The 13,427-nt window shown below is 43.9% G+C and overlaps 2 protein-coding genes across 5 annotated transcripts in view; both read right to left on the minus strand.

Annotated features, from left to right (window-relative positions):
* Positions 1 to 38: 38 nt before the first annotated feature.
* plin3 (perilipin 3) lies at positions 39 to 6,463 on the minus strand. Of its 4 annotated transcripts, none has more exons than XM_080860867.1 (9): positions 6,364 to 6,416; positions 5,738 to 5,780; positions 5,111 to 5,190; positions 4,328 to 4,523; positions 3,620 to 3,702; positions 2,544 to 2,760; positions 1,702 to 2,126; positions 1,181 to 1,399; positions 39 to 528 (listed from the first exon to the last, which is right to left on the minus strand). In XM_080860867.1, exons 3-9 carry the CDS (start codon positions 5,168 to 5,170, stop codon positions 391 to 393), a joined length of 1,338 nt encoding a protein of 445 aa, XP_080716993.1. In that variant the 5' UTR covers positions 5,171 to 5,190; positions 5,738 to 5,780; positions 6,364 to 6,416; the 3' UTR covers positions 39 to 390. The 4 variants fall into 4 exon arrangements, with proteins under 4 accessions (XP_080716993.1, XP_080716992.1, XP_080716991.1 ...); XM_080860866.1 differs by lacking the exon at positions 6,364 to 6,416 and adding an exon at positions 5,463 to 5,501 and having other exon boundaries at positions 5,641 to 5,746; XM_080860865.1 differs by lacking the exon at positions 5,738 to 5,780 and having other exon boundaries at positions 6,364 to 6,463.
* A 2,886-nt stretch (positions 6,464 to 9,349) lies between these two features.
* Positions 9,350 to 13,427, minus strand: part of rgl1 (ral guanine nucleotide dissociation stimulator-like 1) — a 30,285-nt gene continuing 26,207 nt past the window's right edge. Inside the window, exons 10-18 of the mRNA XM_080833634.1 lie at positions 13,297 to 13,386; positions 13,072 to 13,158; positions 12,518 to 12,550; positions 12,184 to 12,305; positions 11,683 to 11,772; positions 11,143 to 11,323; positions 10,638 to 10,934; positions 9,922 to 10,036; positions 9,350 to 9,576 (exon numbers count right to left, since the gene is read on the minus strand). Of these exons, the coding sequence (XP_080689760.1) occupies positions 9,389 to 9,576; positions 9,922 to 10,036; positions 10,638 to 10,934; positions 11,143 to 11,323; positions 11,683 to 11,772; positions 12,184 to 12,305; positions 12,518 to 12,550; positions 13,072 to 13,158; positions 13,297 to 13,386 (1,203 nt within the window). The 3' untranslated portion in view covers positions 9,350 to 9,388. The remainder of the gene's footprint in view (positions 9,577 to 9,921; positions 10,037 to 10,637; positions 10,935 to 11,142; positions 11,324 to 11,682; positions 11,773 to 12,183; positions 12,306 to 12,517; positions 12,551 to 13,071; positions 13,159 to 13,296; positions 13,387 to 13,427) is intronic.

Here is a 13,427-nt window from a genome sequence, read left to right on the forward strand (position 1 = left end):
CATAAAAAAAATATAGAGCACATTTGTAGCCTGTGATATTCAAAACCTTACCTTATTTTAGCCATGGAAATGAAAGGGAAATCTTTAATGGGATGCTACATATTATGGTATGCCATTGTTTAATGCATCACACCAAATCATACAAACGGCAGAGTTGTACATTAAATGTTAATTTAATCTCATATGATATTACAATTAATTATATTGTCTTAAAATACTTGTATTACTTATGTATTCATTATGCATATTGTTTAACACACGCATAGACAAGGCTTTAATGTAAACACACTATTTGATAGTGGTCTGACGTCACACGTCTCAATAGTATTATTCTGAAGGGCACTTAAGGAGTGTACACTTTCGTTGGTTGCGGTCTCTGTCACTCGGTCCTCAGCCCTGACTTGGGGGGGCTGGCTGATTTCCGGGCTCCACATTCTTAGTGTTCTGGGGTGAAAAAGGCCCCACCAGCCAGTTCAGAGGGGTATTGTGGAGCAAGTACTCCACCACCCCGTCCAGAGACTGACGCACCTAAAAATAAAAGTAAGAATACCTGTTATTGAAGCTTGTGGATTTATTGCATAGATTCAAACCGTTCCATACATTCCAATCCCTACATCTGTGAAGGGCACTTGAGTTTGAGTGTAAAAATGAGAAACCTTTACAATAATGGAAAGACATCTGACCTATATATAACTATAGTTAACCTATATACAGTACCAGTCAAAAGTTTGGACACCACACCCTGAAAGGGACAGAGAGAGAGAGAGAGAGAGAGAGAGAGAGAGAGAGAGAGAGACACACACACACACAGACACACACACAGAGTCATAAAGACACCCCCACAAACCATATTTTATATAATAGTACACACCTTTAAGTTTTTTTCTTTACTTTTATTATTTTCTACATTGGAGATTAATACTGAAGACACTTAAACTACGAAAGAACACGTATGGAATGATGTACTAAACAAAAAAAGTGTTATTTACCATGCAGAAAATCATAAAAGTGAAGAAAAATCTTCTAAAAAAATGAGAAGGTGTGTCCAAACTTTTGACTGGTACAGTATACCAAAGAGTATGCAGTGAAAGTGCTGCCTACTAGTCTATATAATAAATATAATATATTGTATATATGGGTGAAATGCTGGCAGCCCATGGGTAGAGACTTATGTGGACACCTGTGTGATCTGGTTGCGTGTCTGCTGCAGGAGGTGTGGTGTGAGAGTGCTGGCGTTGACCAGGGAGCGCTGGAGCTCCTCGGCGGTGCGGCGGGCGCTGAGAAGCTGCTCCTGCACTGTGCTAGGGAGACCCTGTGCACTGGACACCACTGTGGCGCAGGCCACGCGCAGCTGACCCGTCAGGTCACGCGCCATGGATAGAGTCCAGCCTTCTAACTGCTACAGGAGCACACATACACACATGGGGTTTAGGAGTAAATCACCATTTCACAGAATACAAATCTATTAGTAACACAGCTGTAGTGGGATATTTATATTATTGATATTTATATTTTTGCAGATTTATTAGTAGAAGTGAAAAATAATAAGGGTGTTTAGGACAAAAACTACCACACAAAGAGGAACATTTTTCCCTGGGGTCACAATGGTAGTGAACAAGGTTTTTTGAATGGATGAATGAACGAAGAGGCCAATCATTGAGAAGATGTCAAACATATTGGAAATAATGGAACACATGGTACCTCTCCATGGTCCTTGGTCTCATCCACTTCCATGTTCTGTTCCGCCTGCCCTCCTTGGCCCTGTCCTTCCTGTGGCTGGCCCTGCTGCTGCTGTTGCCTTTGCTGCCACTCTTTCCAGCGCTGCATCAGCTGCTCTGGAGCGCCCCCTAGCTGCTGGTTGGCGGTGACCAGTGTGGTGCGGGCATTCTCCAGCAGGTCCAGTGTGCTGCTGATCTGTGTCACGGCCGTGTGAGTTGCGGACCGGGCATTTCGGGCGCGTGACAGCGACTGCTCCAACGCACGCTCACGAACCTTGGCAGAGAGTTTGCCCAGGCGAACAAAATAGCTGGCGCTGGGGCTGGAGCCAGAACCAGAACCAGAACCTGCAGGACTGGAGCTCACCATGACTGCTGCCTCCTCACTAGGGACCGGTTCAGACAGCTCAGCTGTGGAGGGGGGCACAAAACAGAACTATGAGTGATCAGCGGTGTACAGAGGGGTGGTAAACAGATTAAAAAAAAAAGATTCAAGGGGCCAAACAGGCACAACCAGAGGACACCGGGGGCAGGGTAGATTTCTGGGATTTATACTATAGAAGCCAAGATTTTTCTAGGGCGTGCCCATTTCTAGCTACACCCCTTTGTCTGATAAGGCCTCCCTGATTCATGTCGTTCAACTTTCATATGCAAATTATAAAACTGTGTAGACAAATAAACAAAATAAGTTACGTAGGGCTTTCAACATTTCAACCAGGTTAGTAAAAATGAAAGGCTCTCTCTCATCATGACTGAGATGCTGGAGTTAATGAATGCATCTGTGTCTGTCCACGTTTGTGCAGTAGCTGACACAGGTCGTTGGCTCACCCAGCTCTTTCTCACTCAAAGGCAGGTGCTGGTCCACCCAGCTCTCGGAGTGACTCAGGGCCAGATTGACCCCGCTGCTGACCATTTGGCTCACTGTGTTTATGCCCTCGTTCACAGCTGCTCGGGTATTCTCCACTCCCCCCATCACCGCCCCGATCATGGCATCTTTGGCTCCAGTAACAGATTGGTACATCATCCCCACTGTGTCTGACACAAGCTTAATGACAGGCAGACAAAAACAGACTGATGAAGAAATAATCTCTGACGGCATAGTGCTAGCTATTCAGTGCACCACACACACACAAAAATGTAAATCTTAGTAAGATTAAATATCTTAAATCAATATTTGCTTGTATTTGTCTGACAAGATATTTCTTCTTACCAGGCATTTTTTATGTTAGAGCATTTAATTTGCTTCAAGCGTTTCAGTCCTGAATTATCTTAATACAGTATAATAACTTGATATTGAGAATGTATTACTGGTTCTGAGCAAGTTAAGGCTTGAAACTAGTTCGAAATTACAAAACTGCTTTGTCAAAGTCAAATTTTCCTGTTCTGTTGGCAGATCATTTTGCTTATTGCTATGCTTGTAATATAACACCCATTTTATAACTTGTGTTTCTTGTTTTTAAAAGCTGAATTTTTTGCAGTGTATACAAAATACATCAAAGATTCAAAGTGTACACTCAGAAAATATTATGAACCTTATGAGGCCATCGTTAAAAATATGTTGGTTTGCTGCAACATGCAAATCTAAAAAGAATTGAGAAGGTATGTAGGCAAGTATGTTAAAAAAACAGGGACCTATTAGAAAACTATTCATCTTGTAGTTTTATCGTCTTCGAATAGGTCCCCAATGCTAGTACGAAGACATGGCTGTTTTCCTACCCTGTTCAGTAACAACAGAAAGTTATAGTCGGCAAGTTGGCAGATCATCATGAAAAGAAAAAAAAATTAGGCTGAGACCAATCTCATATAAAAAGGATGGCCTGATGCCTCTCTACTTGCTGTACAGAGGAAGGAGATAAAGGTGTGTCTATTTACTTCGTGAAACAAACTCCTTTGTGAACTCCTACCTTATCAGCTGGCTGTTGCAGCATTGGGAGCTTCTGCTCCACCTTATCCAGTCCCAACATGGCATATTGATTCACAGCAGTAACTGAAATAGAAAACCCATTAACAATTCACTATGGAGGGAGCCGTAATAAAAGATGGGAGATTTTTGAGGTCCTCTGTTTATGTTTGGATTTATTAATACTTAATTATATGCCAGATATTTTGGAAGCACTACAATAGCAGAGCCAGCATAGGAAATGTAGTGGAAAACGAGATCCCAATGCTCTACATGGCAGCAATAGAAACCATGCGTGTGATCTAGGAAATGCTAAAGACCTTTTCCATGTTGGCTAATTAGGAAGTAGAAAGTCCTTAATCCTGTTCTTGCTATGCTAAAACCCAACAGGGACTGTGGGATAATTGTCTGAAAAAAAAACCCCACAGTGGCACAAAAAAAACAGCTTGACCTTTAAGACTAGCCCTACTCTATTTAGTTTAATTCATCTCAGTTTCATTCATTTATAATTAATAATCAGAAGTATTTTGCGGCCTTCACAGAATGCAAGGCCCAATACACGAGGCCCCCAAACACCAAACTAAAAGCCAAAGAAGAGCTTTGATCAGAGCCAGAGTAAAAAAAATGGGGATGGGGCAATCTGCCTGAGGCAAGTCCAAGGGAGACAGTCCAAACCGGTCCACTACCTTCCACAGAAGTGCTGTGGACTTACTCTGAGGCTCCAGGCGGTCCAGTATGGGCTTGGAGCCAGTGGAGGCGGCCGCACCCAGGGTGCGAGCCCCACTCTCAGCCGCATCCATCACCCCCTTAAGCATGGGCACAATCTCCTTGGTGCTGGTGTATGCGCTGGACAGCATTTCATAGGCCGAGCTCACCAGAGGCAAGTTACCAACCCGGGACACCACACCCTGAAAGGGACAGAGAGAGAGAGAGAGAGAGAGAGAGGGAGGGAGAGAGAGAAACACACACACACAGAGTCATAAAGACACCCCCACACACCATATTTTATACTACTGATAGTACACATCATTAAAATGGGTGATTGACCTGACTAATGGCTAATTCAGTCATTAACTTCTGATGTTTGTACATCAGGTTGTGTACTATAAGTAATCCACAGCAGAGAGGGCATGTTCAGCATGCAGTACATTACAGTCAAACTCATATACATTCAGTACATTACAGTCAAACTCATATACATTCAGTACATTAAGTCAAACTCATATACAAGCAGTACATTAGTCAAACTCATATACAAGCAGTACATTAAGTCAAACTCATATATTACATGCAGTACATTAGTCAAACTCATATACAAGCAGTACATTAAGTCAAACTCATATATTACATGCAGTACATTAGTCAAACTCATATACATGCAGTACATTACAGTCAAACTCATATACATGCAGTGATCTGTTGCAACTTAGCTGGCAACCTATGTTTCAAGCGCAAGTACAAGCGCCAGATGCACGGCTCGACTGCATCACCTCACCTGTGGGTCCTGAGCTGGTTGCGAATCTGGCTGGGAGTCAGTTTGTTTGGGGTCTTCCATTTTGCCTTAATTTCTGTATACTGAAACAGAAAGATTACTTTTTTGATTGAACTACCACAAAAGGAAAAAGAGATTTACTTTTCTTTTCCAATGAATACTTAAAATCCTACTGCATAAATATTTTCATGTGTGAGGATTATAAGGAATTAGAGTAAAGGTATACAGGCTATGACTCACTATGACTTTTGTCTTTGTAGCTTGACTCACACAGTTCAGCTTTCAAAATCCACCACAGTTTACTTGCTGGTTAGTTACGGCTAACCTACTGACACATAGCCTACATAGAAATTACCTTTGACTCATATGTCAAAACGTCAGGACCTTGCCAGACCTTCGGTCAAAGTATAAGATTTGTGAGATAATGCTAAAGAAAACAAGATAATATAGATTCTACATAGATTAAACAGTTGACCTCTCATATCAGCTACAGATAAAGCAATAGTAGGCATCGTCAAGAACACAGTCCTCACCATCTTTAGGTCCCCTAAAATGCCGAGTGCCCTCTAAAGAGAAACTAAAGAATTATTAGCAAACAGTCAGTCTACCTATTGGGACACACTTTCTTACCAGTCAAGCTCGTCGCTAGACTAGACTCTCTCACATGCAGCATCTAAAACGAAAGTGTGTTAAAGGCCAAAATATATCTCCCCCTGGCTACTTCACCCACAGTGGATCTAATGTAGCCTATTAAAAGCAACTGAAACAGTTTGGTAAGCAATACAATGTGGCACGACACAATCGGTGTGTTGCCAGAACGTGTTTCAAAATGTAAACTCTCACCCACTTAAAAAGAGATTTCTGGAATTACATCAACCCCTCAAATTTCACATGACCCAACAGTAGGCTACGCTATCATTTGTTTTAGAAATGGATCTTACTTCTACATCAACATTGTCTTTAAACACAACTTAGAAAGCGAGCGTTTTTCATAAAGTTACTTCAGCAAACGGTTAAGTTATACGTGAAATAGCCGAGTTCAAGTCAAAATAGGCTATATTTGATTATTTTCACTGATCATATTACTGTGAGAGTTGGTGAAGATTTATCAACTAACAACTGTTGCGTTAAAATCTTTCGCAATCTAAATCTCCGTGTAAGTAAGGCAAACTTCATCGCAACTAAAAGGCGCTAAGAGTAGCCTACGATAGTTTACAGAGTTAGGACTAACCCACATCACGGAACGATACACTGACCTGCGGTAAACTTGTCAAATCGCTGTCCTCTGTTGACCTGTCAGAGACGAACGACGATCGAAGCGCTTATCTTCGCAGACCAGGAGTGGACTGAGCCAAGGCGGAGTAGCCTCCTTGACAGGGAACCAATGACTTCAACTGTAACGAAGCTTAATTGCACTGTCATGTGACTGCCTGTGAAATTCTTTACTGACTGGTGCAATTGTACTAGGCCTACAGTTTATAATTTTTTTTTCTTTGGTGGTTGAAATGGATTCGTTTACGGATTTTAGTCCTATTGGTTAATTAATAGACCTAGGCTACCGCAGTTTTTTTTTTTCCCTTGAGGTATTTTCTGATTCTAATTCTTCATTAACACCTGAAATACAAGGTATTGCTGTGATATAGATGTAAATATAGGCCTACTTATTCTTAAGGTATTCATTACTGAAACATTTTAAACAGGTCAAAAATCGTAGGTTGTTATGTATATTTGAACCTCACGAGGGCAGTCTTTGTCTACTAATGTTCTCGCATGTCTTCTGAATTTGTTAATCTCAAAACTTAAATACTAAAAATCCATGAATCCAATCATTACATGTTCGTCTGAGTTTTATTTGACATTTTCTTTGCCCCTACTATTAAGGACAACTACCAAGGGGAATAAACCAAGACGCACACCATCATAGTAATGATAATAATAATAATTTATTCATCATTTGTAGATAGAGAATTCTTTGGCAGTGAAGAAAATACTCAAAATAGAGAGAAAATCCACAAGTGCTGCATTGAATCAAATTCATGACAATGACTCAGTAACCACTCTTCTCTCCATCCCTCCAGAGCACCCTGGTGAAGCATTACTGCCCACATTGAGGGCTGATGGAGGGATAGATAGAGATGACACACATCTGAAAGCATCACTGTCAGCTTCTCTAGGCAACTGAGTTAGCATGAAAACATTAGATGTCTATGTGAATATGGCACAGTCAACAACGACAGCAACAACAACAGCAGCAGCAGCAGCATGGCGGAGCTAGAGGCAACATTTACATGGCAGAGTTAGTGTGAGTCTGAGTGCGGACTTGAAGAGTTACTGGGAGGGGGGGCGGGGGGGGGGTGGGTAGAGGGGTATTATGGGATGGAGGTGAATAACATTAGATTAGAGTGTAAACTGTGGGTCAGTGACACTGGGAAATTACTGACTGCGGTCAGAGGAAAAGAACACTACTGCGCTGTGTGTGTGTGTGTGCGGACAGGGAAAATGGAGAACAAGTGATTTGGTGTCATGAAGAGGGGTTGTGTTCATGGGGGGGGGGGGGGGGGGGGGGGGGGGTCAACGAAAATGTGTCTGAATAAGAACACTGCGTGAGGTTAGTGTCTGCCTCCAGTCACTTTATACAGCATATTCTTTCATGAATTCTTGACGAGGCTTCTGTCAACCAAAAAGAGACATTAATTAAAACCACCCTGTCGTCCTCTTAGCACTCTCTTAACATTCATTTTTCTTTCTCTCCATGTTACAAAAATGACATATAAAAAAAATAAACAACAAAGAAAATATAATACAATTTAATTCAAAGTGTGAAAGCAAAGAGAAGGTGAAGACCAGGGATGATTGCAGAAAACACACCCACAGACTCTTTCTGGCTGCAACTCTGATACAGATGGCTAACCCAGGCAACTCTCTCTTGCTCCTGGCTGTCAGTAAGAAACCCACCAGACTGACAACAGGTGTGACTGCTAAGACCTTCACAGGAGAACAGAATAAAATACAAACACCCAACAAGTGGTGAAAGAGAGAAACACTGAAAGAATATACAAGAATTTAACTTGTTATAACCAAGTAGGAACCAATCAGAACGCAATCTCCACTGCATTCGTCACACAGCTCGCAGGAAACACGAGAGGTACAGGTCCGCGCTTGTCCACACGGTGCACAAATGGAGTGGACGGCAAGCAACATGGCATCACAGGGATCCTCCACCTCCCCTTCCCAACAGGGGGACACAAGATTTCATTCACTCGTCTTCACCATAGCTCAAGGCAAAAGATCTGAGAACAGTCTTTTTTCTGAAACATTTCCTCCTCCATTACCATCATCGCTCAAGGCAACAGATTTAAGTTCAGTCTCTGTAGAAATGTCTGCTCCTCCGTCTCCTTCTTCGCTCAAGGCAATAGGTCTGCGCTCAGTCTCTTCTGAAATGCTTCCAGCTGGACCATCATTGTCGTCATCATCTCTGCTCAAGGCAACAGATCTGAGAATGGTCGCTTTAAAAAAAATGTCTTTCTTTGCCTGCTCTCAGAGCAACAGATCTGACAATAGTGGTCCGTCAATTGCTCCTCTGCTCGTGACTCGTGATGCTTGCAGGAGAGAAAGAGAGAGAGAGAGAGAAAGAAACAAGGGACATTTTTTTCTTTTTTAAAGGCTGAACAATACTGACTGTAAGCAGGAGGCTTCTCCTGCACGTGTGCAAAACCAAAATCAGCCCGGAGTGGGGAGGAGGAAGAGCTGGGAGGTGATCGGGAGGAGTCGTCATCACCCCCCTATGTCAGCTTCATGGCAGTCCTACATGACCAACCGCCATTGGGGTCACTCATAAATTCCTCCACGGCTCACCTCTCTAGGTAGCAGCCAGCCTCTGAACCGGACCTGGCCCCACTCTGGGCTGGATCCGTGACGGGAGTCAGTGGCTAACTGGGCGTCTTTCAGGCCACGTGGCCGTGTGCCAGGGCTAAGGCTGTGGAAGGCACAGGATACTACAGGACAGGAAGTGAAGCTGGGGGCGGGGGGTTGCTATAGCAGGGTGAGGCAGGCTTAAAGATACTTAAAGCGGAATAAGGTCCAAAACAGTTCATCATCATCATCTCAACCACACCTCAGAGTTCACATCTTTGCTATCTGCCACCCTTCATCTCCAGCTTAAAGTTAAAACAGTCCAAAATCCAACCCACACCTCAAACACCCTTGGGTCCATCGTCTCCTTCGCCCAACCCCCCCCCCCCCTTCCCCACGACGCCCGGTGACCCCAGCACCCTGCGGAGGTCACAAGGTGACCTTGCTGAGACGGAGCGACAGGCTGCTGCGCTGCTGGGCACGGGGGAGGGTGGAGCTGCAGCGACTGCGCAGCTGAACTGTGCGGCCCTCAGTGCCGCGCAGGCGTAGCAGGAAGTCGAAGTTGACTGAGGTGTTCATGGCGTAAAACACGTTGGCGTTGTCAGGGATCACCAGCTCTGGGGAAAGAAAGGGTGTAAGGGGGGGGGGGGGAGAGAAGGACAGAGAAGGTGAGTGAGTCTTTTTGAGGGGAAAAACAGCAACAACATAGTGCCAACATTCGAAACTAGAACAAACATGATCAACTGCAGAGGTGAATTGTCTTGTAAGAGAGATTGTTTATGTTTTAGTGGTTGAAGGAGGAGGGGGGAAAATGTTTTTAAGTGTATTTTAACTCAGGGGTGCAATGCCATATGACAAAAAAAACAGTACTGAAGAGTCACATAGAAAAAAAAGAAAGAAAAAAAGAAAAAGAAAAGTTAATTGACAGATAAGAAAGATGACAGGGTGTTTTAACTGCTCACCTCTCTCTTCAGAGATGACCTGCACCAGTTCAAACTCATCAGCTTGCTCCTCCTCCAGGTTGTGCTTGGCCATGGCTCTGGAGATGACCGCTGGGGTCTTATCCTGACTGGTCAGCTGAGAGGAGAGGATGGCAAACGTCAGACACACACATTCGATGACCATTCACTCACATTCAACTACAAAGTCACTTAGATTCAACTACCAAATCACTTACATTCAACTACCAAATCACTAACATTCAACTACCAAATCACTTACATTCAAATACCAAATCACTTACATTCAACTACCAAATCACTTACATTCAACTACCAAATCACTTACATTCAACTACAATAACGATATTTTGAGAAGTCAGGAAATTGAGCACTTATTTCTGCCTAAACTGCCTATAGTACATAAAGTCTTACACTCAAATAGCAATTACAACAGCAGTTTTAATGTTCACTACATTGTCAGACTCCAGATAGTACAATTTCTGTGTTTGCTTGCTAGCTGTGCTACGTAAACCCTAAAAACATTAATTCTGGGGAGTGGACTTATGTTAAGGGTGCAATTTTGGATTTTACCCACTGCAGTTATTAAAGGCTTAAATCTTTAATCTTGCTTTGTGGCACGTTGTGGAGCGCTTCATGGACCTAGGTTCCACACACACACACACACACACACACACACACACACACACACACACACACACACACACACACACACTAACCATGATGCTCTTGTAGAGGTTGCCGTTGCCCTGCTCCAGGCTGACGCGGATGATGCAGGCGTCCTGGGCTTGCGTGTTGTAGACGGGGGGTAGGCTGGGGGAGGTGGGGGTCATGGGGGTGAGGGAGGACGAGCGGCGATGGGTGCAGTGGGGCCCCGAGGGCTGGGTGGGTGAAGCCAGACTCAAAGGGTTGCTGGCCGAGTGCTGGGTGGGGGAGGCCAGACTCAAAGGGTTGCTGGCCGAGGATGAAGTCGTATCCATAGAGTGTAGAGAGGTGCAGGAAGAGGATTCTGAAAGCTAGGTCACAGTCACATGGGATACCAGATCAATAATTGGTTCATAGTATTATATGTACAGTATATAGTATGAAGTAAGTGCTATAGTTGTGCTTGTGTGTGTTTGTATGTGTTGGTGTATATGTTTGTGTGAGCTTCTGTATGTGTGTGTGTGCTTGTCCGTTCGTCCGTGTGTGTGTGTGAGTGGGAGTAGGAGTGTGTGTATGTACCTTCTTCAGCTGGGTGTCTGAGGAGTGTGTAGGGGTCATTCCCTCGCTGTCTGAGGGGCTTGAGTCACTGGATGACACACTGACTGAGTCCATGCTCTCCCCTGAACTTCCAGTAGGGGGCGACCGAGGAGTTTCCCTGATTGGGGAATTTGATGTGGTTGTGTCTGCTCCCAGGAATAGCCTTTCAAAGGAGGAGAACAAATTAGGACAGATAACGATGTCAAAACAACGTGCTGCAAATGTCTGCTATGAATGAGCAAACTCTCACTGTTTTTTGTAGTTTTACAACATACTTAGTCTCACTCAAACTACCTTTCATTATGGTGTTCTCAGTACGGTTTTAATCAGACAACTTTTACAATTGATATATAACTACACAGTGCAGATTGTGCAAAGATGTAACAATTAGCCCAGCTGGCAGAGGCCTCAGCATTCCTCACCCTGCTATCAGTAATGTGTTCGAGCGACTGGAATAAATATAATAAACAGTTTATATATATAGCCTATATATAACCCTAACTGCAATAAATATGCACTTACAAACTTAGCCTCTTCACCATACTCTTGCGAGGTTTGGGCGATGTCGGACTGCTGTCTCCAAGCCCCTCAATCTCACAGGACAGACCATAGCTGAGAAATATACATCATCCATGAGAAATAAAATACATGAATATACAAACAGAAAGACCCCTTTGAGGTAGAGTCTGCAATTCGATTTTGTGAAAGATTGTTGATATTTGAGCTCAACAGCCAATCAAATTACACCCCTTCCTTCCGCACTCCTGAAGCACTGTGTTGATTGGTTGGGATCGTGTATGGTTTGGCCCGAGCCACTATGTTTGTTTACCATTTACAGAGCAAGGACTGTGTATAAACACCAGAGTTTTTTGAGCACAAACACTGAAAGGACAGCTAGAGGACTGTGAAGAGGAATTTGCTGAATTTGTCACAGTGTATGGGATTAGAATTGTGGACTCTAATAGGACGAGGGGTTTGATAACAGGACAGGTGATAGGAAGGGATGAAGAGCCTGTGAGGTACCTTTCTTCCTCAGAGAGCTGGGGTTGACTGCTGAACCAGAGCAGGAACGTTCGGTTGGGATTCAGACAGTAACTGTTGCAAGCAGACTGAAGCAGTTTTATCTGGGCGATCACTTCAAACTCCTGCAGAGAGAGAGAGAGAGAGAGAGAGAGAAAGAGAGAGAGTGGGAGAGAGAGAGAGAGAGAGAGAGAGAGAGAGAGAGAGAGAGAGAGAGATTGGTTACAGTCACGTCAATGTGTCCGCTTTTCAGACAGCGCACAATATGTTCAAGACAAAACGAGACAGCTAGCAAATGGTGCTCAGACTCGATGGCGGGTACAAAAATAGAACTCACCCTGCGCCTCTTCTCGAAGTTGATCAGGCCGCCCTGCAAGACACACAAAGATGGTCAGTGTCAAGAGCAGATCTTTCACACTGTGCTGTTCTCTGGAAACACAAACACAGGCAGGAACACACGGAAGGGGGAGAAACAGTCCGCACCAAATTTCTCACATACTGTGGAAAGGCTTAAAAAAAAAAAACCTGTTCCTCTGAGCTTGGACAACAGAGTGTGTGAGCCTGAGCCACAACCGGGACACATTTGGGCCAGATCTGCCCCGGAGTCAGCTCAGAGTCGAGGGCTGCTCACTCAGAGAAATGGAGCTTTATGTTCCTTCACCTGCTCCTTTGTAAAGCACTTTGGATTGCTAATGTGTATGTACTGTGCTAGAAATAAACCTGTGTTGCCTTGCCTTGAAAAGGGCATTAAAGAGAGCATGTGTGGTTGCGTATGTTGTTTTGTTTTCACAAAGAATAAATTATGAAATGACAGCATGCTGAAACAAACAGAGGATCATGACCCTGTGTGTGTGTGTGTGTGTGTGTGTGTGTGAGTGAGAGTTGTCTCACCTCTACAAAATCTGGCAAAGCTGTGTCCAGCATGGTCAGGTCCGTTAGGAAGGTCCCGAGGTATGGTATTGTCCCCTGCATGTCGCCCTGAGCAACAGACAGTAAACATCAGAGGTTAAATCGTGCCACCGCACAGGAAAACAAAAAAAACCCTCTCAACACACTTCCTCTTTCCCCTCTTCCTAAAATATCTTCACTCTTCCTGTTCAACTTCCACTCTCGTACCATTTCCTTTTGCAGCTGCAGGCGCTTCTGGGAGCGTTTCTGGTGTTCCTTGGCACAGCTGTCCAGGCTGGCAAACTTAGAGGTGCCCTCCTGTTAGAACAACACACAGTTTTAGACATGAGGGGTTGAAG

Source organism: Sprattus sprattus (assembly GCF_963457725.1).
Source record: "Sprattus sprattus genome assembly, chromosome: 2".
NCBI lineage: Eukaryota > Metazoa > Chordata > Actinopteri > Clupeiformes > Clupeidae > Sprattus > Sprattus sprattus.